At 49.1% G+C, this 27,588-nt stretch overlaps 1 protein-coding gene across 1 annotated transcript; it reads left to right on the forward strand.

The window, feature by feature from the left end:
* The first annotated feature begins 780 nt into the window (after positions 1-780).
* Positions 781-27,395, forward strand: CLSTN3 (calsyntenin 3). Its single transcript, XM_090272803.1, has 18 exons — positions 781-1,135; positions 3,459-3,581; positions 4,037-4,232; positions 5,515-5,723; positions 5,974-6,123; positions 6,344-6,529; positions 6,975-7,256; positions 8,014-8,126; positions 10,812-10,974; positions 11,586-11,642; positions 12,577-12,734; positions 12,871-13,019; positions 18,478-18,704; positions 19,003-19,173; positions 20,001-20,146; positions 20,375-20,510; positions 26,080-26,282; positions 26,545-27,395. The coding sequence occupies exons 1-18, from the start codon at positions 1,072-1,074 to the stop codon at positions 26,683-26,685; spliced, it is 2,874 nt and encodes a 957-aa protein (XP_090128929.1). The 5' UTR covers positions 781-1,071; the 3' UTR covers positions 26,686-27,395.
* Positions 27,396-27,588: the final 193 nt, after the last annotated feature.

Below are 27,588 nucleotides of genomic sequence, written 5' to 3' on the forward strand. Positions count from 1 at the left end.
CGGTGGGGGGAGGTGAGCCTAAATTATTGTGTGCCCCGTCCCCAACTCCCCCCACTTCTCAAACCTACTAACTTCTCTGGCTTCAGAATCAAGTGGGCTGATTTATCATGGTTTAAGGTGGGAAATTCGGGAACAGGGAGGTGGGGAGGGCAGGCAGTGAGAAAAATTACACCTGGTGGTGAACTGCCTCTACAGGTGTGGGTGTGGGTGCGCGCGGGGCGTGGGGTGAGGGGCACAAATATCTCACTTTTCCTGCGGTCCCACTGCCCTGCTGACTATCGCATGGTTTCCTCAGAGAGACCTGGTTGGGGCTGGAAACGGAAATGCTAGGATCTCTCGCGTTCAGACTGTGGGTTTTACTTCACGGTTCCCAGGAGGCACGCAGCAAGGACTTGCTTATGGAATGGGCTGTGTAAAGAGGTTAATGCAGAGTTGGGGGGTGGGGTGACGTGGATACTGCTCCTCCTCGCCTCCCTCAGGTCTCCGTTGACGTCTCCCTTCCCCACCCCCGGGCTTTTAGCTTCTTGATTCTCCCAATGTCCGTCTTAGTTCCCACCCCCTCTACGACTTTCCAGCTTCCTCCCCAGCCCCCACAGTTCCCTTGCTCCCGCAAATTGCAATCCCAGGAAAGAGCCCTAACGCACTCTCCCGCCCCAGCTCCCCCGCCCATTGGTTCCCTCCCCCCCTGCAGCACCTGGCCCTCCCAGTCAACCGATTGGCCTGTGGCCCCATCAGTCTTCGTCTGGCTGTGCTTACGTCATCCTGCAGTAGAGGGGATGGGGTGGAAATGAGAGGGGGAGAGAGAGCGAGAGAGCGAGCGAGCTAGGACGCGGGGCTGGAGAGCAAACGAGAAGCCACCGCAAGTCCCCCACCTCAGCCACCCAGGTTGGGGTTCTGCCCAGGTCTGCTCTATGGACTAGTGTGGGTGGCAGGCTCCTTTCTGTCTCTGCCCTGCTGCCCGCTATTTCCCTCCCCTCCCTGCATTCCTCCCCTAAGGTGCAGTAAGAGGGCTGGAGGCTCCCAGGGGAGAGTAATCGCCTGGCCCTGCCCTGCCCTACATCACACCACACCATGACCCTCCTGCTGCTGCCCCTCTTGCTGGCCTTCCTGCTTCCCTCCAGCTCCTGTAACAAAGGTGAGTGAGGTGGGAGGTGGGGGCACTAAGAGAGGGGTATCGGGCAGAATGATGTGGAGTAGAGGAGGGCAGGAGCCTTTGAAGCTCTCTGGCACAGGACAGGCGTTGGTGCTTCCCACCAGTCCCCTTCCCATCTATTTCCTCTGACCTGCCCCCTGTCCCTTGCTTTGCAACCCCTTTGCAACATCCTCCTGTCTGGTCCATCTCTACCCACGTGCTTCTGCTTCCATTTGGTCCCTATTCCCATCCTGGGGTTTCTCTCTGCCCCTCTCCCACATTCTCCCTGTGGGAGATATCTCAGGTCTCAGAAGGACTTGCCCTGAGGGGTGATACACCTCTCTGCGTGGTTCTCCATTTTCACTGAGGTGTGCCTGCAGATCCATCTGGTTCACCTCCATCCCATCCTGGGGAGAAACTGTTCCTTGAACCTCAGCGATTCAGAGCACGTATGTTTTGGCGTGTTCCTCTGCATCCATACCCTTTTGCCTGCATGCAGCTGGGCTGTGGGTTACCAGAGCTGCCCTCTCTGGCAGACAGCAGATACATTCAGCTGGGTGAGGCCAACTGAGGGACCAAGAGGGAGGGAGGGAGAGAGGGGTTGGGGGAAGAGGCCTCAGGTAGGTGGAGAAAGGCAGGAAAGGGCAGAAGTGGGCGTGTGGGGGGAGTCAAATGAGTGGTGAGAGGGAGAGCTGAGAAGGAGAAGGGAGAAGAGGTTTGGGAGGGGCGTAAGAAGGGGTTGGAAGAGGGTAAAAGTGGAGGCAGAAAAAGAGAGAGGAATGAAAGGGAAATAAGGAAGAACAGATGAGAAAAATGGGAGGGGGAGAGTCAAGGAAGGAAAAGACAGGGAGGCCAGGAATGAGTGAAAGATGGACACAAGGATAGAGTTGGTGGCCAAGAGGAGAGGAGCAAGGGCAGGGGTGAGTGGTGGACAGGGTGCCTGTGTGGGCCTTGCTGTGAGCACCCCCTCCATCCCCAGTCTCTGACCTCAGCCTGGCTTTTTAGCCTCCTGCCACTTCCTGTGCTGCCTTCTGAGCACCATCTTGTGGCTTTCTCCTCTGCCACTAGAGAAGGGGGTGGTGGCAGTCATCAGCAAGAAAAGGGCAAACTTTCAGACACCATAAAGCTTTTTTGGGGTGGAGTTGGAGGAAAAATGGAAATCAGGGTTTCTTGCTCACCATGACATTCTGGGGACAAGTTTGCTTTGGTCACATCCTTTTGGATGATGTCTTCCTCTGCCCATGTCCCACTTATGGGCCATCATGAATGAGCTTTGGGAGCCTGGGGGTTGGCATGATAGGATTAGCTAGAACAGGCAGCGGAGGCTGTGGTTGGGAGGTGACACAGGAAGGGAAGGGAACTTGCTGTGCCTTCCCCATAGTCTCTTACCAGGCTAGTGGGAGGTTGGTCCTGGCTGGAAGGAGGCACAGGTGAGCTAAGTCTGATAGATGACATCTGGAGGCCGAGTCCCATATGCATCCAGAATTGGCTGATGGTTGAAGGGAAGTAGGACGGGGTAGGTAAGAACTGGGACTAAGTTATGCGCCTGTATAAAAAGTGGGGTTCAGGGAGTGGGGTTTGTGGTATGAGATGTGTTGGTATGAGTGTGTTCTCTTGGCTGTGGGGGTGAGAAGCAGGAAGGTGATTTGTCGTGTTTCTAGGCCAGCTTGATAATCCCTTAGGATGTCAGCTCTGCTGGGTCCAGTTACTTGACATCAATTCCTCTGCTCTCTCCCTGCCCCTCTGTCCCCCTCCCTCTGTCCTATATATTTTTTCTTCTGTCATTTCTACTCTTCCCTCTACTCTGGGAGAATGGCCTTAGGTTGGGGCTTCGCTGGGAGAAATGGTGAGTGAAGGGATCAGGATTGAAGTGGGGTGGTGGTGGAGAGCATAAACATTCAGAATCTCAGGAAACTTCTAGATCTTCTTTTCCTAATCTCAACTCTGCCCTTAATTTATCCCTTCCCTTTCCCAGGGCCTTCTAATGGCCCACTACTCTTTCCTGAACCTCTGCAGCACTGGAAGTCCCTAAAGAAAGTTCTCTACCCTCTGACCATGTTTCCTAGGGGAGATAGGAGATCTCTTTTTCCAGGGCAGGCTGTTGCCATGGAAACTATCTTGCCATAGAAGAAGGCTGCGTGACCTCCTTCAGACCCTCTGACTCCTTTAATAGCTAATTTCTTTTTCTCATTTTTCGCTGCACGTGCTTCTGTAGGGTGTGGAAAAGGTGATGATACTGGAGTGTGAATTTGTCTGAGTCAATGAGGGTTGTGTGGGAGTGGAGGGCCAGCTCACAGGTTCTTCCTTCCTCTCCCTGGGGCATCAGCCAACAAGCACAAGCCATGGATCGAGGCAGAATACCAGGGCATTGTCATGGAGAACGACAACACAGTCCTGCTGAACCCACCACTCTTTGCCTTGGACAAGGATGCTCCCCTGCGCTATGCAGGTGATTGGGGTTGGTGGATGGAAAGATGGGTAGGACAGAGAAAAGTGGTTGGGAGGCCAGAGAGCAGGGGGAAGAGGGGATGTTCTGGGAGGGAGAACAATAAGGAAGTGGGGAAGAGGCCTTGGAAAGTGGAAGATAAAGTAGCTTCAAGGAGCCAAAAGGACCACACTGACGCTAGTGGTTGAGTAAAGGTAGCCAGGGAGAAGGACGTGGGCAGGCAGTGGTTAAACGCATCAAGATTTTGCCAGATCTCAAGATGTGGTACCTCTGAAAGGTTGTTGCTCAGGAAAGCTAGTACTGGAGCTGTGTTCTTGATAATTATTGCTTTTATGTGCACAAACAAGGGACGGGTTTGGGAGAGAGGAGAAGTGGGAACCTGAGGCAGGGAGGCTGAGGCTGAAAGAAGATTCTGGAGGTGATGCGGGACCCTCATCCTTCCCTACCCCCTTGGCCAGGTGAGATCTGTGGCTTCCGGCTCCATGGGTCTGGAGTGCCCTTTGAGGCTGTGATTCTGGACAAGGCAACAGGAGAAGGGCTGATCCGGGCCAAGGAGCCAGTGGACTGCGAGGCCCAAAAGGAGCATACCTTCACCATCCAGGCCTATGACTGTGGCGAGGGCCCCGATGGAGCCAACACCAAGAAGTCCCACAAGTGAGGAAGCCCTTGTCCCCTGCCCTTGCTGCAGGACCTCCTCCCTCCTTCCAAGCCTCTCACCATCCTCTGTCCATGTAGTCATTGGATATCTGCACTTGACCTCTCTGTTTCTAGGGTTTAGGGACAGGAGACAGAAATATATAAGTGGGATCTAATCCTCGCTCTCCCTCTTATGGCCTCGGGCAACTTACTCAACCTTTCTGGTTCTGCTTTTCTTTATCTGGAAAATGGGGGTCATGATGGCACCTACCTCTTTAGGTTGCTGTGAAGGGGAAAGGAGATGGTTTGTGTAACACGCATGTACCGCAGGGCCTGACAGATGGTACAGGGAGCAATATGTGGGAGCGATGATGATGAGGAGAACAAGGAGGAAGGGGAAGAACACACTCAGCACACATTCAGATTCCTTCCTACTGCCCCGCCAGTCTTATCTGCAGTGTGCACCACACTCACACTGTTATGACAGACACAGCGCTGGCTACAGCATGAAAGAGGCAGGGACATGGGACTCCTTCGTCTGTTCGCAGCTAACTTCTCATTTGAGAATAGGCGAAGGCTGGCAGTTAGGATTCCCGGGCCACTAGGAAGCACTGGAGATAAACTGCAACTGCTCTTTGTGACTCAGTTTCCCATTTGGAGATAGGACCTTTGCCTCTGGGCCCTGGGTGCCTGGATCTTGGCTAGGGGCAGGGTTCAGTACAAAAGGCTTCCTTAGCCCCATCTTTGCTTGCCCTCAGCAGGGAGGGGCTGCAGCTGACATGCATGTTACACACCTGTTCACAAAATGCAGCACTCGTCTTCTGGGTACTGCTCATGTCAGATGACTTAACGGTTTTTGTACAAATGCCACTTCCTTTCCCGTGGTTGGCTTTTAAGTTGGCTTTTACGCTGCATCTTCCTCTGTATGGCATCGGATCTGACTGTCGTGAAGGAATGAACTGTTGGACACAGAATTCTGTCTTACCCCTCATCTTGGCAGCCCCAGCCTGTAGCTGCTGTACAGAAGCCATCAAAATCAGTGTTGGTGTCACCTGGGGTTGTTCTTATCCCTCACAGTGGATAACCTGTCCTTAGCACAGTTCCCTTGAGGGCCTTCTTCTTCGAGGTGCCTGGTGCCCTGGGGAGTGGGGGGAATAGGCATCAGGAACAGAGGGACAGGCTCGGGGACAGACTGCCACCCTCCTGCTCTGATTGCCTGTCTGATTTCTGCCTCTCTTGAGTCTCTAGTATGAGGATAGCTGACTCATCCTCTCCCCTCCTCCCGCTCTGGCTTGTGCAGGGCGACCGTGCATGTGCGGGTCAATGATGTGAACGAGTTTGCCCCCGTGTTTGTGGAGCGGCTGTACCGAGCTGCAGTGACTGAGGGGAAGCTGTATGACCGCATCCTGCGGGTGGAAGCCATCGATGGCGACTGCTCCCCCCAGTACAGCCAGATCTGCTACTATGAGATCCTTACGCCCAATACCCCCTTCCTCATCGACAATGATGGTAAGTCCAGCCCTTGCCCACCTTGTGTGCCCGCATCCCTTGGGACAATGCAGGGCTGAGCTGTCCACGTCTCTGCCCTTCAGATTCTCATTCCACAACCTCCTTCCCAGATGTGGAGTCTTTTTCCCCAGATGCCTTCTTTCCAGCTTCCTGCTGCCCATTTAGGTCAGGAGTCCCCCCCTTGTCTCCCTAGGCTTTCTCTAGTGCTCCTGACCTTCTCTGTCCTCCCCCACCCCCACCCCCACCCCAGGGAACATTGAGAACACAGAGAAGCTGCAGTACAGCGGCGAGAAGCTCTACAAATTTACAGTGACAGCTTATGACTGCGGGAAGAAGCGGGCAGCAGATGACGCCCAGGTGGAGATCCAGGTGAAGCCCACCTGTAAACCTAGCTGGCAAGGTGAGGAGCCCTGCTCTGTGAGTCATCGACTGACAGTCACGGGGCTAGGCAAGGAGTCAGGGCAGGGATATTTGGGAACAGGCTGTAGCTGTCTACCCTGGAGGGTCATTTTTGTGGAAGCCCGAGACTGTCAGTGGAATGGAAAGACCAGAATATACAGATAGGAGGGGTTGCCTTACTTTTCTGTCTCTCCACTGCCTGCTCCCTCTCACCCGTTTAGGCTGGAACAAAAGGATTGAATATGCACCAGGTGCAGGGAGCTTGGCTTTGTTCCCCGGTATCCACCTGGAGACCTGTGATGAACCTCTCTGGAATATTCAGGCCACCATAGAGCTGCAGACCAGCCACGTGGCCAAGGGCTGCGACCGAGACAACTACTCTGAACGGGCACTGCGGAAACTCTGTGGTGGGTGTGCACATCCTGATCCCCACACCTGCCCAGTCCCACCCAGCCTTTACACAACCCTTCTCTGCCTCTTTCTTAAGAATCTGCCTTATATCTTCTCTTGCCCATCTACAGCTGTATATATTCACAGGGGTTGTGGCATGTAGTTAGTTCTTATGGCCTAAAGAGCAGGTTAATATGTTATTGGCAAAGATGCATAATTGTAGCACGAGACAGTCACCAGATACATTGTGGAACCATGAGAGGGGGAGATGAAGAGTTGGAGAATACTCATGGACAGGTATTCCGAAAAGAGAGGTCCATCCCTCTTTGTCTTTGAAAAGCCAGAAGGGGTGGTGAGAGGAACTGTAGGAGATTTTTCTCATTACTCTTTCCCTGCCTACTTCTGACTTCCTCATCTGCTGCCACTCAGCTCTGACACTTGTGCTTTCTGGGGTTCCTGCAGGTGCTGCCACTGGGGAGGTGGATCTGTTGCCCATGCCTGGCCCCAACGCCAACTGGACAGCAGGGCTCTCAGTGCACTACAGCCAGGACAGCAGCCTTATCTACTGGTTCAACGGCACTCAGGCTGTGCAGGTGCCCCTGGGTGGCACCGCTGGGCTGGGCTCTGGGCCCCAAGACAGCCTCAGTGACCACTTTACCTTGTCCTTCTGGATGAAGCACGGTGTAACTCCCAACAAGGGCAAGAAGGAAGAGGAAACCATCGTATGTAACACTGTGCAGAATGGTGAGCCTTCCTCAGGGCACTGGTCTGAGAATAGGGAAATGGGCTTCTTGTCCTGCCTCTATCCCTGTTTGGGCTGTGACTGTGAGTGGATCACTTCCTCTCTTGTCACTTGTAAGATGGCAGTGCTAGGTTTGATATCCGTGAAGTTTGATGATTTACTCCCAATGTAAGTTGAGATCCTACATCTCTCAGAGTTCAGAGGGACCATTCTCACTTGCAGTTGCCTGTCCCCCTGTCTCCCACTGGTAGACTGCTCCCTGAGTCTACTTCCATTAAAGCCCTCCCATTGTGGTGGGAAAGCCTGTGTGAGCCCCATTCTTTCTCTTCCACCTCCATCTCATGGCGCTAGTTGGCTCCATCACTAAGTATGCAGTGACACATCCTCCTAGGGGTACGTGGGGGGCTTGGCTTTATCTGCTCTTTCATTTTTGCCACTTTTCTAAGGTCATTTCTCTTAACCTGAGAAGGATGGTTACCAGTGATGTTTGTATTAACCAAAGGACGAATAATGATCTGGGCGGGAGTAGGCTGGCTGGTGCCCCTCTCATCCAACCAGAGGGCCAAAGAAGCTCTAGTTACCACCTGAACTGGAGTGAGTGTGTGTGTGTGTATGAGTGATGGGGGGAGAAGACTAGTGAATGCAAGAGTGAGAGAGTTCATGAGAGGACAAAGAGAACCTCAGCATCCTCTCCCTCCTGGTGCTTTGAACCTGTTCTTGCCCCTGTGTTTAACCCCCATCCCCATCCTCTTCCCTCAGAGGATGGCTTCTCTCACTACTCGCTAACGGTCCATGGCTGCAGAATTGCCTTCCTCTATTGGCCTCTGCTTGAGAGCGCCCGGCCAGTCAAATTCCTCTGGAAGCTGGAGCAGGTGAGACCAATGCCAGAAAGATGGGTGGATGTAACTTACTTTCAGGGCAGGAGGTTCCTAGGGCAGGGGTTGGGATTTTTTTGGTTGCCCTCTGTCCCCTCTTTCATTCTCTACTTTCCACTCCTCACCAGTATTCCCCCGGGTTCTTCTTCTTCTCTATTTCTAAGGCTTGTCTCCTGCAGAAAGCACTCCTGGATTAAAAGGAAATAGGGAACAAATTACTACTAACATCAAATCCAACCCACCATCGTATTTTATTTCATCTCTTTCTGTTTTAGAACCTTAACAGTACAAATCTCTGACTCTCAAGCAGTCAGAATGTTGTAATTGAGAAAATAAGTAGTTTTCAGGTACACAGACTGGGTTTGAGTCCTGCCAGGGGAACTTACTAGCCATGAAAACTTGGTTAATATGTCTAAACTTCAGTTTATTTACCTATTAAATGGGGATAATAAGAATTCTGTATTCCAGGGTTGTTGTAGAATTAATTGATGTAATCTTTATACAGTCATCCCACTTAACGACAAGGATACGTTCTGAGAAATGCGTTGTTAGGCAATTTAGTTGTTGTGCGAGCATCACAGAGTGCACTTACAGAAACCTAGATAGTATATCCTACTGCACTCCCAGGCTGTAGGGGACAGCCCATTGCTCCCAGGCTGTAGGGGACAGCCCATTGCTCCCAGGCCACGGGCCTGTACAGCATGTCCCTGTGCAAAACCACACGAGGGGAAATCAGGCACACGAGAAAATGACGCAATCAAGACACATGGTACACACGAGAGGTATGAGGCTGCTGCTGGCATAACAGTTCTTACTTTTTTACCGCCAACATTTTTTTATAAGTGGAAAGAGTACATTCTGAAATAATGGTAAAAAATATAGTACAGTAGTCCCTCTCTATGTCACGGTTTACTTATCGTGGCCTCACTGTATCGCGGGGTTTTTAAAAATATTATATTTAATTATTTATCACGGATTTTTCGCTATATTGCGGGGTTTTGCGGTACTGTATACGTATGTTGTTAAAGTTACGTAGGTTTAAGAGTGTAGAATATGTTTAAGAACGTAAGTAGTGTTTATAAAAGTGTGGAAAAGGTTAATAAGGGAGTGGGAAAGGTTAATAAGGGACTGGGAATGGTTTGTAAGTGTGTGGGAAGGGTTTATAAAGCCTGAAAATATATATAAATACTAAAATAAATGTAAGGTTCCTACTTTGTGGATTTTCTCCTATCGCGGTGGTGGTGGTGGGGTGTGTCTAGAACGTAATACCCGCGATAAGTGAGGGAATACTGTATAGTAAATATGTAAACCAGTAACTTACTTTATTATTATTATCAAGTATTGCGTACTGCACATAGTTGTTTGTACTTTACTTGTATATGACTGGCAGTACAGTGCGTTTGTTTACACCAGCATTAGCACAAACACGTGAGTAATGTGTTGCACTATGACGTTATGACAGCTACAATGTCACTAGGTGACAGGAATTTTTCAGGTCCATTTTGGTCTTATGGGACCACCATTGTGTATATGGTAGGTTGTTGACTGAAATATTGTTATTCAGTGCACGACCGTAAACTGAAAAGGACTCTATGCATGTTAATTCTCATCGTTACTATCCATGATTATGAGGGATAAATAAAAATGGATCAAAAAAGAAAAAAAAAGTAAAATCCTCTCTCGAGCCAACAGTTGCATTCTCCAAGCTAACCACAAGGACTAGTGGGCACTAATGGGTTTCCATCTCCTATTGTTCTTGCAAGCCCTGGTGGAATGGCTGATTAAGCAAATGGCTGAAAAAAGGCAGGAAGTGGAAGAGAAAGGGAAATGAAGGGTCTAGAATATCCACAAAGTGGATAATTGAGGGCTGTCTACAAAAACTGCTTTTTGTGGCACTCTTTTAAAGATATAGTCTGCCATTTGCTACTTCTTGATGTTCCCTCTTGTTGCTAATATTGGTAACATTACTCCCTCTATTTTTCTTTTACTTATCCTTATGTACTCAACAAATATTAATTAAATATCAATTACATCCCTGTCATTCTGCTAGGTTCTGGAGATACAATGGAGTATATGATAGAACAAAATCTTTGCATTCATTAAGCTTACATTTTAGTTGGAGATAGATTTTTAGAAAGTAAGCAGACATATATAAAAATGATAAGTTGTGATAAATGCTTTGAAAGAACAACTAAGACTCTGAAGTAGAGAATAGGGGAAGGCAAAGATTGGGGAACTCACCTTATATTGGATGTTCAGGGAAGGCCTGACTGAGGCAAAACGTATACTTAGTCCTATAGGATGGGAAATAGCTGTGAGAAGAGGGTGTTCTAAGCAGAGGGGAAAGCAGATGCGAAGGCCCTGTGGTAGGAAAGAGCTCAGCATGTTGCAAGCATGAATTATTTTGGGAAAAATTAATTCACAAATTAGTGTGTTACTCCTCTTAGAAATGTTTATAGTTTTACAGATTTACCTGAATAGTGAAATGTTAGGTATTAGATTAGTTACCTAATAGATTTTGTGCAAGGATGTTATTCCTAGAGCTGGGTAGGCAACAGTTTGCTAGTAAGCCCTGATGATAGAACTGGGAATATGAGAGCCTGTCCATTGATTCAGTGCCTTGTGTTAGTTCCCTGAAGATGAAGTAACCAAGGGGTTCTTGCCTCTACTCTGCTCCCCCAGGTCTGCGACGATGAGTGGCACCACTATGCTTTGAATCTGGAGTTCCCCACAGTTACACTCTATGCTGATGGCATCTCCTTTGACCCTGCCCTCATTCATGACAATGGTCTCATCCATCCGCCGCGAAGGGAACCTGCTCTCATGATTGGGGCCTGCTGGACTGGTAAGTCCCTTCACTTCTCGGTGAAGACGCAGAAGGTTGGAGTCTCCAGTGGCTTAGGTTTGGTGAAGGAGCAAGGGCAGCCTGACTTCATGCATCCCCCTGCAGTTGGGCAGGGAGACTCAGAAAGATCTCCACTGGACACCATAACCCCCTGTATCTTCCACCTATGCAACTGGTCATTACCTCTGACTGGGAGGTGCCCAGTCAGGCATCACCAGAATCCTTCTGTCACTTCAGCCAGTTTCCACTTTGTTCCATTACAGTGATGATGACTTCCACAGCCCTTTCCACTGTGGGAGGCCAGGAACCCTTCCGAGAGTCATCAATCTTCCAACTCTTAAGCTATTTCTTTCATTTTTTTTTTTCCTTCTGGGAGTGAGTGCATGTGTGTGTGTGTCTTACCAGAGCCTGGTGTTTCCTCAGCCACATATTTGGGGGTTTGTTTCCACCAGAGGCCTGAGAGATTGAGACATGACAAAAGGAGGGTTGGGACTCACCAGAGAGGTTGTAAGTCCTACAAGGGCAGGTCAGTGCAGGGAAGACCTCTTCTTCTCTGTCCATCTGTTCCCACGACCTTGATCTCAGTGCCTCTTTTTTTTCTTTTCCTCCAGAGGAGAAGAACAAGGAGAAGGAAAAGGGAGGAGACAACAGTACAGACACCACACAAGGTACTCTGTGTGGAAGAACTGAAGACTAGAGAGTTTTCACCTTAACTTTCTGTTCTGCGCTCCCTTTTCCATACCAAATCCTGTCCAGCTTTGTTACTTACGGCTTCCCTTGCCACCAGGGGGCAGAGCGTCAGAGAACTACAACAAAGCAGGGGGAGTTTCCTTAATGAGCAAGGCCAGATGGAGCTTGGCTGGATTCTGGGTGTCCCTTCCTGCCTGCAGAGTGATGTGAAGGAGTTCTCTTGCTGGAATGTAGGAGGCAGGAGTCCATCACAGCAGGGAGGGTCTGGGCATCTGTGAAGCTCACACACATTCACCCTGGTCCCCTCGCATGCCACTGAAGATGCCCTCTCTTGCAGTCTCCTCCTTTTCCTTGTGTTTCCTCTCTCCTCCCTTGGTCCTGCTTTCCCTTCTTTTCCCCCTTTTTCTCTGTCCTGGAACCTTTTCTCACTTGTGTTGCTTCTATTTTTCACCCTTCTTCTCCCCTGGTTTTATTCTGTCTTTCTGCTTTCTCTGATTTCCCAATTAGCCTCACTTCTCTCTCTCCTTTTGTTCTTTTACTTATTTTTTAAACTTTTACTTATTTATTTTTAGAGCGAGGGAGAGGGAGGGAGATAGAGAGGGAAAGAAGAGAAATATCAATCAGTTGCCACTTGCACACCCCCAATGCTCACCCCAACTGGGGACCGGGCCTGCAATCCAGGCATGTGCCCTGACTGGAAATTGAACCAGCAGCCTTTTGGTTCGCAGGCTCAATCCACTGAGCCACACCAGCCAGGGTGCTTCTTACCTTCTTTTAGTTTCCACCTTTCTCCTTTTCATTTTCTTTCTCAAGCCTTCTGTTCTTTCTCTCTTTCTCTTTCTCTCAGTCCCTTTCCTTCTTTTATTCCTCCTTTCTTCTCACCTCCTGTCCACCCCTGTGTTCCTGCCCTAGGAGACCCCTTGCAGATCCACCACTACTTCCATGGCTACCTGGCTGGTTTCAGTGTGCGCTCAGGCCGCCTGGAGAGCCGCGAGGTCATCGAGTGCCTCTATGCATGTCGGGAGGGGCTGGACTATAGGGATTTCGAGAGCCTGGGCAAAGGCATGAAGGTATAGCCCGTTCCTCTAGCCCTCCCCTTCCAGGCATGCCCCCTGTCCCCTGCCCTTCTCCCACCTCTCTCCCTCTGCTCCCTTCCTCTCCTGTCTCCTGGGCCTGCTCTCAGCTGTGTCTGTGTCCGGGGCCCAGGTCCACGTGAACCCCTCGCAGTCCCTGCTCACCCTGGAGGGGGATGATGTGGAGACCTTCAACCATGCCCTGCAGCATGTGGCTTACATGAACACTCTGCGCTTTGCCACGCCTGGCGTCAGGCCCCTGCGCCTCACCACTGCCGTCAAGTGAGTGTGGGGTGGGGTGGGGTGGGGCGGGCCAATCACAGAGCAGAGCCAGACTGTCAGAACCCCTTGGCTGTCAGAATGCCACCTTAGGCTAGGCATACCTCCCTCACTTAATGGATGGGGAGGTTGGGGCCCCAGAGAGGACACTTGATCTGCTCAGTTGGACTAGCCTGGTAGACTGATTTCCCAACAACTGGTCCCTTTCTCTTTTCACTGAGCCGCACTTCCAGGATTTGGAGGTTTTAATTTTCTCTGTGCCTCTATGCTGACATATAAAGTGGGACAGAGAAATACTGGATTGGGAGCTGGGGTAGCTGATGTCAATTCTGACTCAATACTAATTGCCTAGAGGATGCTGGCAAATAGTTCTAGTTGTTTTACCTCTTTTAATCTTGATTCATCAAGCTCTTGCAGTCAAATTGGGTGATGTAAATCTGGGGGTTGGCAACCTATGGCCCCAGGGAAATCTGGCCTGCTGCCTGTTTTTGTAGATAAAGTTTTATTAGAACATAGTCATGCCTGTTCTATTGCATATTGTTTATGGCAGCTTTTGCACTGTGATGGCAGGGCTAAGTAGTTGGGATGGAGACTGTAGGACCAAAAATCTAAATATTTACTATCTGGCCTTTCACATAAAAAACTTGCTGACCTTTGAATTCTAAGTGAATGATTTTGAATCGTTTAAAAGAAAAATTATATATTAATTCAAGGTTTAGGTTTAGTTGATGTTTCAAAATACAGGTTAACTGAGAGGTAATGAAAGCACAATACAGACACAGAGTCTATTACTAGCTTTTTCTCATTGAGCAAATGCTATAAAGCAGGGATAACAATAGACTCTAACTCATGGAATTGTTATAACTAAACGATATAATCCAGATCAAATGCTTGGCAGAGTGCCTATTCTGCAAATGTTGGCTCTTATTATAAAGGAATTTTTACCCCTTATGGTTTATGAGGCAGTTTTTGGGAGATTCTGCCATCTAGTGGGAAGATTACAGAATGTTGCAGTCAGGATTCTTGAGTAAGCATTCCCTTCTCCCTTACGCTGCTTCAGTTTCTCCATAAGCTGTATGAAGGTACATATCTATGACTTGTCCCTATCCTGAGAGGCGTGGGTTTAGAGAAGAGAGGGCTCGGAGGCCTAGATGGTGACAGGGTGTGAGTATGAGGCCTCACAGTCAGAGCACGGAAGGTGGGGACAAGGGCTTTGGGAATTAGGCTGTGGTGTGGACATGTGTGGTCATGCTGTGGAGCTGAAGGTCACAGGTAAATGAAGTCATGTGGGTGCAGATCAGAGCTGAGGATGTGTCCCACTGTGTTCTAGTCAGAACCCCAGTTGTTAGAGGGCTGTCATCCAGTTAAAAAGGGCTTACTCTCCCTCAGTCTGTGGTGGAGCTCTGCAAGGGTCGTCCCACAGAAGGAGGAGGTGATATCCTCTTTGTTGATGAGCTCACTGAATTCCTCCTACCTCTGTCGTGCCCAGGGACGAGGCTTATAAAAGGGCTGGGAACTGACTTTGGTCCTGTAGTACAGGAAGGAGGCCTTGTTTTCTTTCTGAGGTTAAGAAAGAGAGAACTCTAATTTCTCCATTTCTAAGCTTCCTCAGGTTGTGGGAGAAAATATAGAGGTTCTGTGTGTGTGTGTATGTGTGAGTGAGTGAAACGGGGAGAGACAGATACATACCAGCGCCTCCCTTTCTTGGATACATATCCTTGCCATAGTTCATGTGGCTTCTCTAATTGGGCCTCTATCCATTAAAAGCCAGTTTTTAAAAAAATGTATTTTATAGATTATGCTGTTACAGTTGTCCCAATTATTTCCCTTTGCTCCCCTCCACCCGTACCCCACTTTCCTCCAGCAGTCCCATCCCCCTTAGTTCATATCCATGGGTCATGCATATAACTTCTTTGGCTTCACTCTTTCCTATATTATTCTTAACTTCCCCCTGTCTATTTTGTACCAACCAATTATGCTTCTTAATCCCTGCACCATTTCCCCATTTCTTCCCTTCCCCCTCCCAGCTGATAGCCCTCCAAATGATCCCCATACCTGTGATTCTGTTCCTATTTTGGTTGAGTTTGTCATTTTAATGTTCATAGTTTCTACCTTCTTTTTCTTAAATAAGTCCCTTTAACATTTCATATAATAATGGCTTGGTGATGATGAACTTCTTTAGCTTTACCTTGTCTGGGAAGTACTTTATCTGCCCTTCCGTTCTAAATGACAGCTTTGCTGGATACAGTAATCTTGGTTGTAGGTCCTTGCTTTTCATCACTTTGAGTATTTCTTGCAAGTCCCTTCTTGCCTGCAAAGCTTCTTTTGAGAAATCAGCTGATAGTCTTATAGGGATCCCTTTGTAGGTAACTCTCTTCTTTTCTCTTGATGCTTTTAAGATTCTCTCTTTATCTTTCACCTTTGGCATTTTAATTATGATGTGTCTTGGTATGTTCCTCTTTAGGTCCAACTTGTTTGGGACTCTGTGTGCTTCTTGGTCTTGTATGTCCATTTCCTTTGCCAAATTAGAGAAGTGTTCTTTCATTATTTTTTTGCATAAATTTTCACTTTTTTGCCGTTCCTCTCCTCCTTCTGGCACCCCTATGACTCGGATGTTGGTATGTTTAAAGTTGTCCCAGAGGTTCCTAAGCCTCTCCTCATTTTTTTCAGTTCTTATTTCCTCATTCTGTACTGGTTGACTTTATTTCTTCCTTATGTTCCAAATTATTGATTTGAACCCTGGCTTCCTTCCCTTCACCACTGATTTTGTGTGGATTTTCTCCTTCCTTTCACTTAGATAGTCTTTACTTCTTCTGTTATGCATTTGCCGTACTCAAGCATGTCTGTCAAGCCTGTGAGCATTGTTGTTACCAGTGTTTTGAATTTTTCATCTGTTAGGTTGGCTAGCTCCTCATTGTTTAGTTCTCCCTCTTGAACATTGATCTGCTCCTTTTCAGCCATACTTCTCTGTCTTCTTAACTTGACTGCCTCCTGTATTTGCCTCTGTGTCTTAGGTAGAGCTGTCTCACCTGTCTGGGTATTACTTCTTTATATCTTTGTTTGTTGGACTTCCATGCAGTTTGATTTTCTGGTAGTTCTGGTTGTTTTTAGTTTTGAGGTAGCTGTATTTCTTTTTATGGTTGTAGAGGGAGGCAAAATATGTCTACCTATGCCTTCATCTTGGCTGGAAGTCTAAAGCCAGGTTTATGCAACTATTCAGTTAGTAAAAGAATTCCCTAATTTTTAAAAAAATCTTTCTTGCCTATTTATAATATTTGTGACATTAACCCATATTTTTCTCTAGTTTTGGTCTTTTTCTATAGATCTTGAATATCTACCAGCTTACTATAACCTCTACCTAGAAGTTTTTTCAGCACCTCAATGAAAAAAAAAAAAAAAAAAGAGATAAAGCTGAAATAATGAACTTCAATGCCCAGACTAGACCCTCCACCTGATTTCTCTATTTCTGTAATGATGTCTCCATCCTTGCAATCACCCAGGCTTGAAACCTCTAGGTAATCTTGGATTCCTCCCTGTCTTTTTCCTCCATGCCCCGTCAGTTGCCAGGTCACCCAGATCCTACCTCTGTGCCAGATGTCTGGAATCTGTCTCTGCTTTTTCCATTTCAGCTGTTATGACTCCAGCCAACGCTCTCATTCCCTCTCACCTGGCCTATTGCAGTAGCTTCCTAACTAGTTGATTTGTCTCTAGAGTTCTAACTTCAGTTCACCTTCTGCCCTGAGGCTACTTAGTGATCTTCAATGAGAATTTTCATCCTCACACATCTCTGATGAAGAAGACATTAATGGTTTTGTCTTGTCCACTTCACAAAAATTGCACTCAAAGCCCTCAATGATCTAGCCCTGGCCTTTCCTGCCTTTTGTTTCTCTACCCCCCTGAGTATACGCCTCACCTTCTGTGGCATGAAGTCCTCCTTCCTTGAAAGGGTAGCTCACTAGCTACTTTTCCTTTTTGATTTTGAGAGTACATTTTTTAAAAGCATATTTTATTGATTATGCTATTACAGTTGTCCCAATTTTTCCCCCTTTGCCCCCCTCTGCCTGGTATCCCCTTCCCTCCAGCAATCACCCCTCATAGTTCATGTCCATGGGTCCTGCATATAAGTTCTTTGGCTTCACCCTTTCCTATACTATTCTTAACATCCCCCTGTCTATTTTGTACTTACTAATTATGCTTCTTAATCCCTGCACTTTTCTCCCCATTCTCCTACTTCCCCCTCCCAGCTGATAACCCTCCAAATGATCTCCATATTTATGAATTTGTTCCTGTTCTAGGTGTTTGCTTAGTTTGTTTTGTGTTTGTTTTGTTTTTTAGATTCAGTTGTTGATAGTTGTGAGTTTGTTGTCATTTTACTGTTTATAGTTTTGATCATTTTTTCTTAAATAAGTCCCTTTAACATTTCATATAATAATGGCTTGGTGATGATGAACTCCTCCTTTAGCTTTACCTTGTCTGGGAAGCACTTTATCTGCCCTTCCATTCTAAATGATAGCTTTGCTGGATAGAGTAATCTTGGTTGTAGGTCCTTGCTTTCATCACATTGAATACTTCTTGCTAGTCCCTGCTTGCCTGCAAAGTTTCTTTTGAGAAATTAGCTGATAGTCTTATAGGAACCCCTTTGTAGGTTACCCTCTTCTTTTCTCTTGCTGCTTTTAAGATTATCTCTTTATTTTTCTTTAATTTATTTTTTTATTGTTTTTCTATTACAGTTGTCCCATTTTTCCCCCTTTGCTCTCCCTTGCTCTCACTTTGTCTTTTAATTGTGATGTATCTTGGTATGTTCCTCTTTGGGTCCAACTTGTTTGGGACTCTCTGTGCTTCCTAGACTTGCATGTCTGTTTTCTTTGCTAAATTACGATAGCTTTCTTTCATTATTTTTTCAAATAAGTTTTCAGTTTCTTGCTCTTCCTTTTCTCCTTCTGGCGTCCCTGTGTTTCAGATGTTGGCACTTTTGGAGATGTCCCAGAGTCTTCTTCTTCTCTTCTCACCCCCTTTTGTTGTTGAATATTTTGGGGTACCTATCTGCCAGATATTGTACTAAATACACTATAAAAAAGCCTCCTGATAAAGAAATGTGTATGTATGTATGTATATACATTTTTTGAGCTTAGCTTATAAAATGCAGTTTGATAGATGGTTCTATAATCCTGGGGTAGAGCATTGATGATGTGGTCAACCCATTAGGTCATGTTTGCCTGACCTTCTGGCCCTGATCTTTCCTGAGTGGCATCCTGCCAGGAGATGGAATAGCTCCCTCTAGCTTTGCTCTGGGGCTGTGGTGATGGTGGTGGTACAGAGACAGTATCCCCTTTTCCTCCCCTCACACTCCCTACATGGGGTACTCTTTGTAGAGGTAGAACCCAGAGGGATGAAACAGAATATAGCTTATAAGGGAGGGTGTTTGGGAGTCACAAGCTGCCTCTCCCCATTTCTCCTGTAGGTGCTTCAGTGAAGAATCCTGCGTCTCCATCCCTGAAGTGGAGGGCTACGTGGTGGTCCTCCAGCCTGATGCCCCCCAGATCCTGTTGAGTGGCACTGCTCACTTTGCCCGCCCGGCCGTGGACTTCGAGGGATCTGATGGGGTTGCTTTGTTCCCAGATCTTCAAATCACTTGCTCCATTTCTCACCAGGTGGAGGCCAAAAAGGATGAGAATTGGCAGGGCACAGGTAAGGATGACAGGGAGTGATATCATCCAGAGAAAGGGTCCCTGTGTAGAACCTGAGTGAGGGAGAAAATCTAGGGCTGGATGTGAACAAGCAACTTCATCCTGCATTTGCTTCACCAGAACCACTTACCATTAGGCATAAGAGCCAGTAGGAGGCCTACGGGTGTACAGAAATTGTTGGGTAATGGCATTCTTGAAAATGTTGCTGACTGCTCTCAGGGAATGACCCTGGAAGGAGAGGAAGAGTGGCCACGTGGTGGGCCTTCAGCTCTGACCCAGACCCTGACTCTCCAATCCAGTGACAGACACACGCATGTCGGACGAGATTGTGCACAACCTGGATGGCTGTGAGATTTCCCTGGTGGGAGATGACCTGGACCCGGAGCGGGAAAGCCTGCTCTTGGACATGGCATCCTTGCAGCAGCGAGGGCTGGAGCTCACCAACACGTCTGCATACCTCACCATTGCTGGTCAGTGGGGCCTGAGAGCCTGCCTTCTTTTTCTGTGCGTGCTTCTCCTCATGATCAAGTACCAGGAAATCCAGAGGGTCCCCCTTCCAGACCCAGGAATGTTGCCATGTGTCATTTTGTACTTTCCTAGCCTGGAAGATCCTTTGCCTTCTAGATTGCCCCTAGAGGAGATGTGCTGGGGGTTAGTCTCCAAATGATCCTTTCTCCCTGCTTCTGTCTAAAGCCTGGCTCACCTCCACTCTTCCTTTGGCTGAGCCTTCCCTGACTAGCTTCCTAATTCTCTAGCTGTTTGATACCAGCCATCCTGTCCGTCTTCCATCTCATTAATCTCATGTACACAGGATAGCTTTCAGTTAGGATGTCACCTAACTAGAAGTAATGATTTGGGAGCTTCCAAAGGAAGCCTGCTCTTCTCCAAAGTACCCTCCATAGGGAGGATAAGAGTTGATGGGAATAACCAGGTCCCTCCTATTTCCATTCCCTTTGAGAGCCTTCCTGAGGCTTCTCTATGCCCTCCTCTCTCTGTTCCTCTCCTGCTTGCCAGCTCCCTAAGGTGTGCAGAGTCTCCTGATTTCCACCTCTCCATTCCTACTAAGTAACCCCAGAGCTATTAGAGAAGGGCAGAGCAGGAATTGCAGCCTATCACAGTCAGTCAGAGCCAGATGGGGGATGGAAGGGAGCACCTCTTCCTCTGAGAGCATGGGTGCCCCCCCGCCCCCAATTGAATGGTGCAACTAACTCATTCTAGGCTGGTGGAAGTTGGGGAGAGAGTCCCGCCCTGGGCCTCTTCGCTGGCTCCTGCTCTGAGCTACTTCCTCGTCTTCCAGGGGTGGAGAGCATCACTGTTTATGAAGAGATCCTGAGGCAGGCTCGGTATCAGCTGCGCCACGGAGCTGCCCTCTATGCCAGGAAGTTCCGGCTTTCCTGCTCAGAAATGAACGGTCGTTACTCCAGCAATGAATTCATCGTCGAGGTACCCAGAGAGTCTCTTCCCTTCTACAGCTACCCCCAACTGGCGAGGTGCCAGGTGGAGTGGACTGAAACTGATAGGTGGTGGGAATGGAAATTACAGCAGGGAGGACTCCTGGACATGGCGGTGGGTGGGAAGCAGCAGCTGTGGGGCAGGGGTCAAGAGACGGTTTGAGAGAGGTGGAGCTGCACCTGGGGAGGAGTGCGTGCCCACCAAGCCCTCCCTCTCCAGGTCAACGTCCTGCACAGCATGAACCGAGTTGCCCACCCTAGCCACGTGCTCAGCTCCCAGCAGTTCTTGCACCGTGGTCACCAGCCACCTCCTGAGATGGCTGGACACAGCTTGGCCAGCTCCCACCGAAACTCCAGTACGTAAGGCTGTGTGGAGTGGGTGGGTCGCAGGGTACTGGGCTGGGCACAGGCATCTTTCCCCTCCACCTTTGGGAGGGGCGAACAGGGGACTGCAGTGGGTTCTGTTCCCTTGTGATACCTGACGGCTGTGTTCCAGTCCTTTTGTCCCCTTGGATCATTAACTTTCTCTTGTGAAGAACGTGAGCCTAGTGCTTGGAATCATAAAGTCAGTGTGGGGTTTAGGCAAAGCCTTTGTTGTCCCTGCTGCCCTCCCACAACAATATCAAGTTAGCCCTGGACCTTATCAAGTATTTATTAAGCACCTATTATATATTAGCACTGTCCTAAAGTACTATTAAAATATAAAAGAATTATGGGATAGATATAGTCCCTATTCTCAAGGGGAAAGTTGACCCTATTACTCGTAATCATGTGCTATTTACAAAGTCATAAGACTATTTCTAAAACAAATATGCAAATATGCACATATCCAGGTAGAGTGCTGCCCTTCAAAGCGATCTCATGCCCTGGCCGTGGTCCTTCACCAGTGATGCAGTTTTTTAATTCCCAATTTAAGAGTTGCTTAATTGTAGAAAAGCTAGAAATTACAACTATAAAGAAAAAAACCCAGCCATAATTCTATCACAGTCAACCACTTTTAATATGGCATATTACATGTCAGTGTTTTTTATACCTATTGTTTTTTTACAAAGTTGGGATCTAATTATTTTGTAACCTGAGTTTTATACCAAATATTATAAAATTAGTCTTTTACACATTATTAAAAACCGCAAAATCATTTTGATGTTGCTAAAAATGATTTTTAGAATCCCCTTTCAGATTGCTTTCAAAGCCAATTTAGGAAATGCATTTATTTTATTTCAGTTTTTGGACACGCCTTGCTTTTGGCCCAGTTCAATATTACTCAGCTTCAACACCCACTTTTGTCAGAGCTGGCATTGGATGTCATTCTATGATTTTAAACAGTAAACCCACTCTCAAAAGGCACAGATTTGTCACTTTTAGAAAACATGAAAAAGTGTATCACAAGCTCTGAAGGCAAGTCCTTAAGGAGTTCCAAGAATGCTTTCTTGGAAGAAGCACATGGTCACCGAACACTACCCTGAAAGGGCAGCCCTCATTTCAATAATGGAATAAAAGACCAGTGAACACACCAATGTATGCCAGGCACCATGCTCGCGGGCTTTTACACATATTAACTCACTAAGTCATTACAAATGGAATAGGTACTAGAGTTATCCCCTTTAAAAAGAGGGAAATGGAAGCCCAGAGAGGTTAAGTACCTTATCTAAAAATCACACAGCTATAAAGTGATAGAGCCAGGATTCAAATCCAGGCAGCAGAATTCCAGAGCCCATGCATTAACCAGGGCCCTAAATACCCTCTGTATTTATGTTTGATGCTTTAAAAAGCTACTGCTAGCCTCAGTGCTTTATAGTTGCACCCAATTTGGGGGAGTTCTGAGGGCTTCCCAGGGCTTCTTACTCAGTCTGGCTTCCTCTCTTTGGGCAGTGGCCACTGTTACACTACCTTTGTGTTTCCTTTTCCCTGGGACTGCTTCCCTTCTTTCTCGGCGGAAGCCTTTTTAAGTGTTTTACTGTGACTCACTATGGCAGAGCAGATGGGGATATAGGGGTGATGAGGGAGTACATGGCACTACCAAGTTGCCCAAGTTTTAAGAAGCTTCACTCCATCTTTAGTTGGTAGAGACATGTAAGCAAAGAGCCACGCCTCTCTTTTCCCATGATTCCTTAGCTCGTTCTCCAGTTCTTTCTGTGGGAATCGGCCCACTCAACCTTCTCTGGGTTGGAAACTAGGTCCTGCTCAAGGTAGATCCCGGTTGGCATTGTTGCTGGGCCTGTTGAGGTTTTCAGTCTTTGTTTTCTCTGGCGTGAGGTCCCAGGGGAGGGAGTCCCCGTTCTAACTACCCCAGAGTTTCCTCCCCTCACCCTAATCTGCCCAGCTGCCTTGGGGTGCTCCAGGGTGTATAAGTGTTGCCCTTGTTTCACTTCCCCATCCCCTGTTCTGAGCTGATGTCTGGGCCAACCAAGCTCACTCCGAGAGCCTGAGAGCAGCAGCCTGACTTTGCCTTTCCCCTTATTTTGGCCTGAGTGTTGTGCAGAGTTCATAGTTCACTTGCGGTTGTTGGTGATTGACATCTGAGCTTACCAGGAGATCCACTTCGTAAAACCTGGTCCATATGCCTCCTCAGAGCAATCCTTCCCCTACCACTCCCAACCCCAAAGGTGGTATTACAGAACTATGGCTTTGCAATTTCAGATTCCTTTAGCCAATACAGAAGCTGTAAGAGAAACCATTTCCTCCAATGGGGCAGGAGGTTGATTTCTCTGAAGCTCCTAAGTACTCAGAAAACAGAGATCAGTGTGAGTGGGCAGTCAGGGAATGTTTTGTGGCACACTTAGACTTGAACCTGAACCTTGAAGGACAGAAGAGAGTTTGCGTGGTTATGAGAGAGAATGAGAATTTGAAAATTAGGGGTGGGTGGTTGGTTTAGGGTGATATGGTAAGGGAGAATAAGGTTGTCTGAGAAGGGTGAGACCAAATGGTGAAGACAGTATTTATCAAGTCATCCAAAAATTTGATGCCCATCAGAATCACGTGGGGAACTGTAAAAACGTTTGGTGCCTAGGTTACACTTCGTACCAGTGAAATAGGAGTGTCCCGGGGTGGGAGCCAGGCGCCAGGGTTTTCAAAACTCCTTAGGTGATCCCCATGTGCAGCTGAATTTCGAATCCATTTCTCTACTTTGTTTCCAATAAGGCTTTGCAGAAAGACCTACAATGTAAGATGAAGGTAGAAAATGAATTAGGAAGTGCAGAGGGAAGGACGAAGATGAAAGAAGACTAAGATGAAGCCAGTTCATAAAATATATACTCTTTGAGGCTATTCAGTTGCTAGAGTTGGTCAGAATTTTGACTCTGAGCTTCCTTGTAGCTAAAGTGAAAAGGAACCTGAGCAGTTATGGAAGTCATATGGTAGTTGCCCAGCAGGATTTCAGGAGAAGCCCTGGGCCCAAGGGCAGAGAGACGTTTCTCCTGGGGGTCTTCACATGGCAGCACGCAGGGCTGTGGACAGGGCTCTCCACAGTGTCCTCAACATCAGTTGAAACCAGGAGTTCACATGGGCCATTTGCTAAAACACCCCTTCATGTTGACTATGGAGGTTGTTCAAAATCAGAAGTAACTGCTCAGATCTAATGCAGCAAGGAAGGTTGATTGTAGTTTTTAGACTCTTGATTTTTGTTTCTAGCAAATTTAAAAATCCTCTCATCTTCCCGGCCCCCTGGAAGATGAGAGGATTTTTAAACTAATTAACCCTGCTCCTTGGCCTACCAATAGTGTGTCTATATTTTGTCTTTCCTGTGGTCCGTCCTTCCTCCCTTCCTCCCCCCTCTCTTTCTTTTCCTTCCTTCCTTCCTTCCTCCCTCCCTTCTCCCCTCCCCTCCCTTCCCCTTTTCCCTCTCTCCTTCCCTCCCTCCCTCCCTTCCTTCCTTTTTGTTATTTCTTAGTCCTGGCAGTCCACTTGTAATTTCCTTTGCCAGGCCAGGAGGTCAGAGGGACAAATGCGTTTGATGAAGGCACAAACCAGAAACTTTGACTTCTCTTTGTGCCCCAGAGCAAGTTCACCTGCTGTGGCCTCCACTTTGAGGGGAAGTCTCCACTCTTCCTAGAGCCTGGGCTTACCTACAGGGGTCTAATGCTGATAAAGGGTCATGGCCCCCTCCCCCTCCCCCAATCTAGCTCCGTGACTTGGAGACTTGGGAGGGACTATTTTCTGCAGATGGGCAGAAAGGTCATCTCTGTCTTCCTCTTCCCTCCTCCCCTATCCCCGGGCAGTTGAGAAATGCTGATCCAGCCAGGACCAACTCTGCCCTGATAGGCAGTCAGCTGTAGCTGGAGGTGGCCCCAAGTGGGCTATAGGTCGGGTCAGGATGAGGACCAACTTGGCAGAGCGACATCAGTGTGGCCTCAGGGAGGTGTGAGGCCAGTGTGCCTGCTCAGGCAGGGCATTCTTCACACACCTGGTTGGGCCTGGAGCGTGTGGCAGCGTGCGTGTGGTGGCTGCCAGCAGGAGCAGACTGCAGCGGGGCGCGTGGGGCTTCCAAGCTGTGTGCTTCTCTGCGCTCTGCTCTGTCTCTCTTGACATGTGAGTCTTAAAAGGCTACGGGTACATTCAGGACAAGGAGGAATTATCTGTAGCTTGGGACATAATGTGTGTGTGTGACGCATACATGTAATAGTTCCTCAGCAACGGAACTGCCCAGAGTCTGGGCCTCATGGAGCCTCTGTGGTCGGGTGAGCTGCTGTGAGCAAAAACAGGGGGCAGGGGTGTGCACCATGTGGGGTGTAGTGACCCAGCTGCCTGTGAGGGCCCTGGGCCTGACTGTGCGTGTGTGGGGTCTCTGCCAGCAGCTGCTGTCCCTGGGGTTGTGGACTCTCCTGCTTTGCTTCCTCCTGCTTTGCCGAGGGCTGTTTCTGTGTGTGCAGGAGGGGCGCAGGGCTGTGCTCGTGGCTGCTCGCTCTGTGGCCCTCGCAGCCCACGGCGGAGTTGCTTATATCTTCCTTCAGGGGCTTGCCTGGTCTGCCCAGCTGGCAGGGAGCTGGGTGACACTGCACCTGTGGCTCATCTCTGCCTTACTGGAGACCCTCATGCGTATCCCACTGAACCTGCTCTGTGAGCAGGCTGCCAGGCGGCTGGTGCAGACAGCTGTGTGGGCCAGAAGCCTGGCTCGGGTGTGGGGTGTGGCAACCTTTGTCCGGCTGTGTGCCCAGACGTTCTTCCTGGGCATGTACCTGTGCATGCACATCTGCTTTTCTGCCATCAGCTCTAGGGTTCATGTGAGAGTCCACATGCCCTTCAGTGTCTCACTGCCCTTCAGGGTCCATGCGCCACTGAGCGTGGGCCTCAAAGTGAGGCTGCAGGGCCAGAGGTATGACCGGGCCATAGAGAAGGGGGGTGTACCTCAGGGGGAGGAGCAGAAGCCCCAGATGTCCAGGATCCCCAAGCCCATAAGGAGAAGGGAGGCGGCACCGAGCAGGAGTGAGCTCAGGCCAGGTGGGTAAGTGAAGGGGCTGCTCCTTGCCCCTTGGAACTGTCCCCAACCTTAGGCAGTCTCTCCTCCCACACCATTAAGCCCATGTGGCTGCTTCTCTCCTTCCCTCACTGGGCACCAGGCACCTCATTCCTAAGCCAAGTGGTCCCAAGAGAATGACCTGGGCAGGTTCCAAACCTTGCCCTCTGCCCCCTAAGAACAGGGGTGCTCCTGACAGCATAGGACTGGGAATCCTTTCCTTCCCCTGCCATTGTCCCCATTTTTGCACACTTCCCTCCCTCTGTCTTTCTGTTCCTTTGGTCCTAGCAGCAGCCAGTCTGCTGCCCACTTCTCTCCTGGTCTCTGGTCCTTCCCGGCTCTATTTTCCTCCCAGCTTCTTCTGGGCCATCATGGATCCTATCTTCTGCCCAGGGCCCCCCTTCCTGCTCCCTGTGCTGAGTCCCCTCAGGGGGGCCTGGCCATGGTCTCCTCACTGCATGCTCTCCCCACAGTGGTCCCCAGTGCAGCGACTCTCATCATTGTGGTGTGTGTGGGCTTCCTGGTGCTCATGGTCATCCTGGGCCTGGTGAGGATCCACTCCCTTCACCGCCGTGTCTCAGGGGCCGGCGGGCCCCCGGGGGCCTCCAGTGACCCCAAGGACCCGGACCTCTTCTGGGATGACTCTGCTCTCACCATAATTGTGAACCCCATGGAGGTGAGTGGCCTTGGGGTGTGGGGAGGTCTAAAGGGTCAAGATTCAGCTGGAACATACATGGTGAAGACCCCTAAGGAATGTCCAGGCCCTGGAAATAAAGCTCCCGGCAGAGCTCGTGAGCAGGAAGGAGAATGGTTTGGACGGAGGAGGGGGTGTGGTGGGGATGGGGGTGAGAAGACTGAGGGCGTGTGGCCCCAAAGGAGACGCTCTGGGGTGTGTGTGGCCGCTGAGCCCCTCTCCCCTTCACTCCCACTTTCTCCAGTCCTACCAGAATCGGCAAGCCTGTGTGGTGGGGGCTGCTGGTGGCCAGCAGGAGGACGAGGACAGCAGTGACTCAGAGGCAGCTGACTCGCCCAGCAGCGACGAGAGACGCATCATCGAGACCCCCCCACACCGCTACTAAGGCCTACACCCCTCCCAAAACAGAGAGAGAATTCTGCCCTGGTGAGACGGAGATGCTCCCAGAAACGAGAAAAGGACAGTTTGAGAGAAGAGAGACCAAGAGGGAGAGAGCTTGGGTCATCCTTTAATCTCAAAATCCCTGTGGAGTCTATCCTCCCCACTTCCCAGCCCACCTCCCTCCCATGCCTCTGGGCTCTGACTCCCCCAGTGTGGAAGATGTTGGTTGTCTTTTCTGCCTGCCCCCCCACCCCCCCGGCCCGGCTCTGTACTGATTGGGTCAGGGGGACGTCAGTAACAATGGCAGGGGCCAAGGGTGGGATTGAAGGAACCTTCCACCCTGCCCTTCCCTACTCTCCTGTCCACGAGGCCTTCCTCCCCCAGCTTCCTCCATGGGGCCTTCCCGCTTCTCTTATGATCCCCACTTCTCTGTCCATTTCACTCTGGGGACGCCTGCTTCTTCACCGTACCCACTTTCCTTCCTTTGTTGTCCTCTTCCCTCTCCTGTCCTTACCTGAGGTCCTACAGCCCCTGCCCCTTCCTACGTGACCTGGTCATGGCTAGGTTGTGGGGGTGGGATTGGGAGTAGGGGCCCCGGTGTATTATATATAATGTATATTTTTTCATGTCGTGAGCACAGCCCCTGTGTTCCATGTGCAGCTCACAGCCTTGTGTGTGTGTGTGTGTGTGTGTGTGGCATCGTCATGTCCTGGGGTGGGAGGGGTAGGGGTTGGTGTGGTGAGGGAGGGGACACACCTGAGGGTTTTCAAATAAAACAACCAGAAAAAAGCTCCATGAGCTGCCTCCTGCCTGCCTCATTCCGTGCGGGTACTGGGTTGGATGCGGGCTCTTGGGTCTCAAGGCCCCTTTGGGTCTCTGAGCAGAGCGGAGGTGAGTGGGGCAGGGC

The sequence above is a fragment of the Furipterus horrens genome, unplaced genomic scaffold (assembly GCF_987537825.1).
Source record: "Furipterus horrens unplaced genomic scaffold, mFurHor1.1.pri manual_scaffold_4, whole genome shotgun sequence".
In the NCBI taxonomy this organism is placed as follows: domain Eukaryota; kingdom Metazoa; phylum Chordata; class Mammalia; order Chiroptera; family Furipteridae; genus Furipterus; species Furipterus horrens.

Bases quoted from the DNA above. Each gene is read 5' to 3' on its own strand.
- CLSTN3 (XM_090272803.1), top strand. From the start codon at position 1,072: ATGACCCTCCTGCTGCTGCCCCTCTTGCTGGCCTTCCTGCTTCCCTCC. The intron at 10,975-11,585 runs GTAAGTCCCTTC...CTTTTCCTCCAG, and splicing joins GATTGGGGCCTGCTGGACTG to AGGAGAAGAACAAGGAGAAG. The intron at 26,283-26,544 runs GTGAGTGGCCTT...CACTTTCTCCAG, and splicing joins TAATTGTGAACCCCATGGAG to TCCTACCAGAATCGGCAAGC.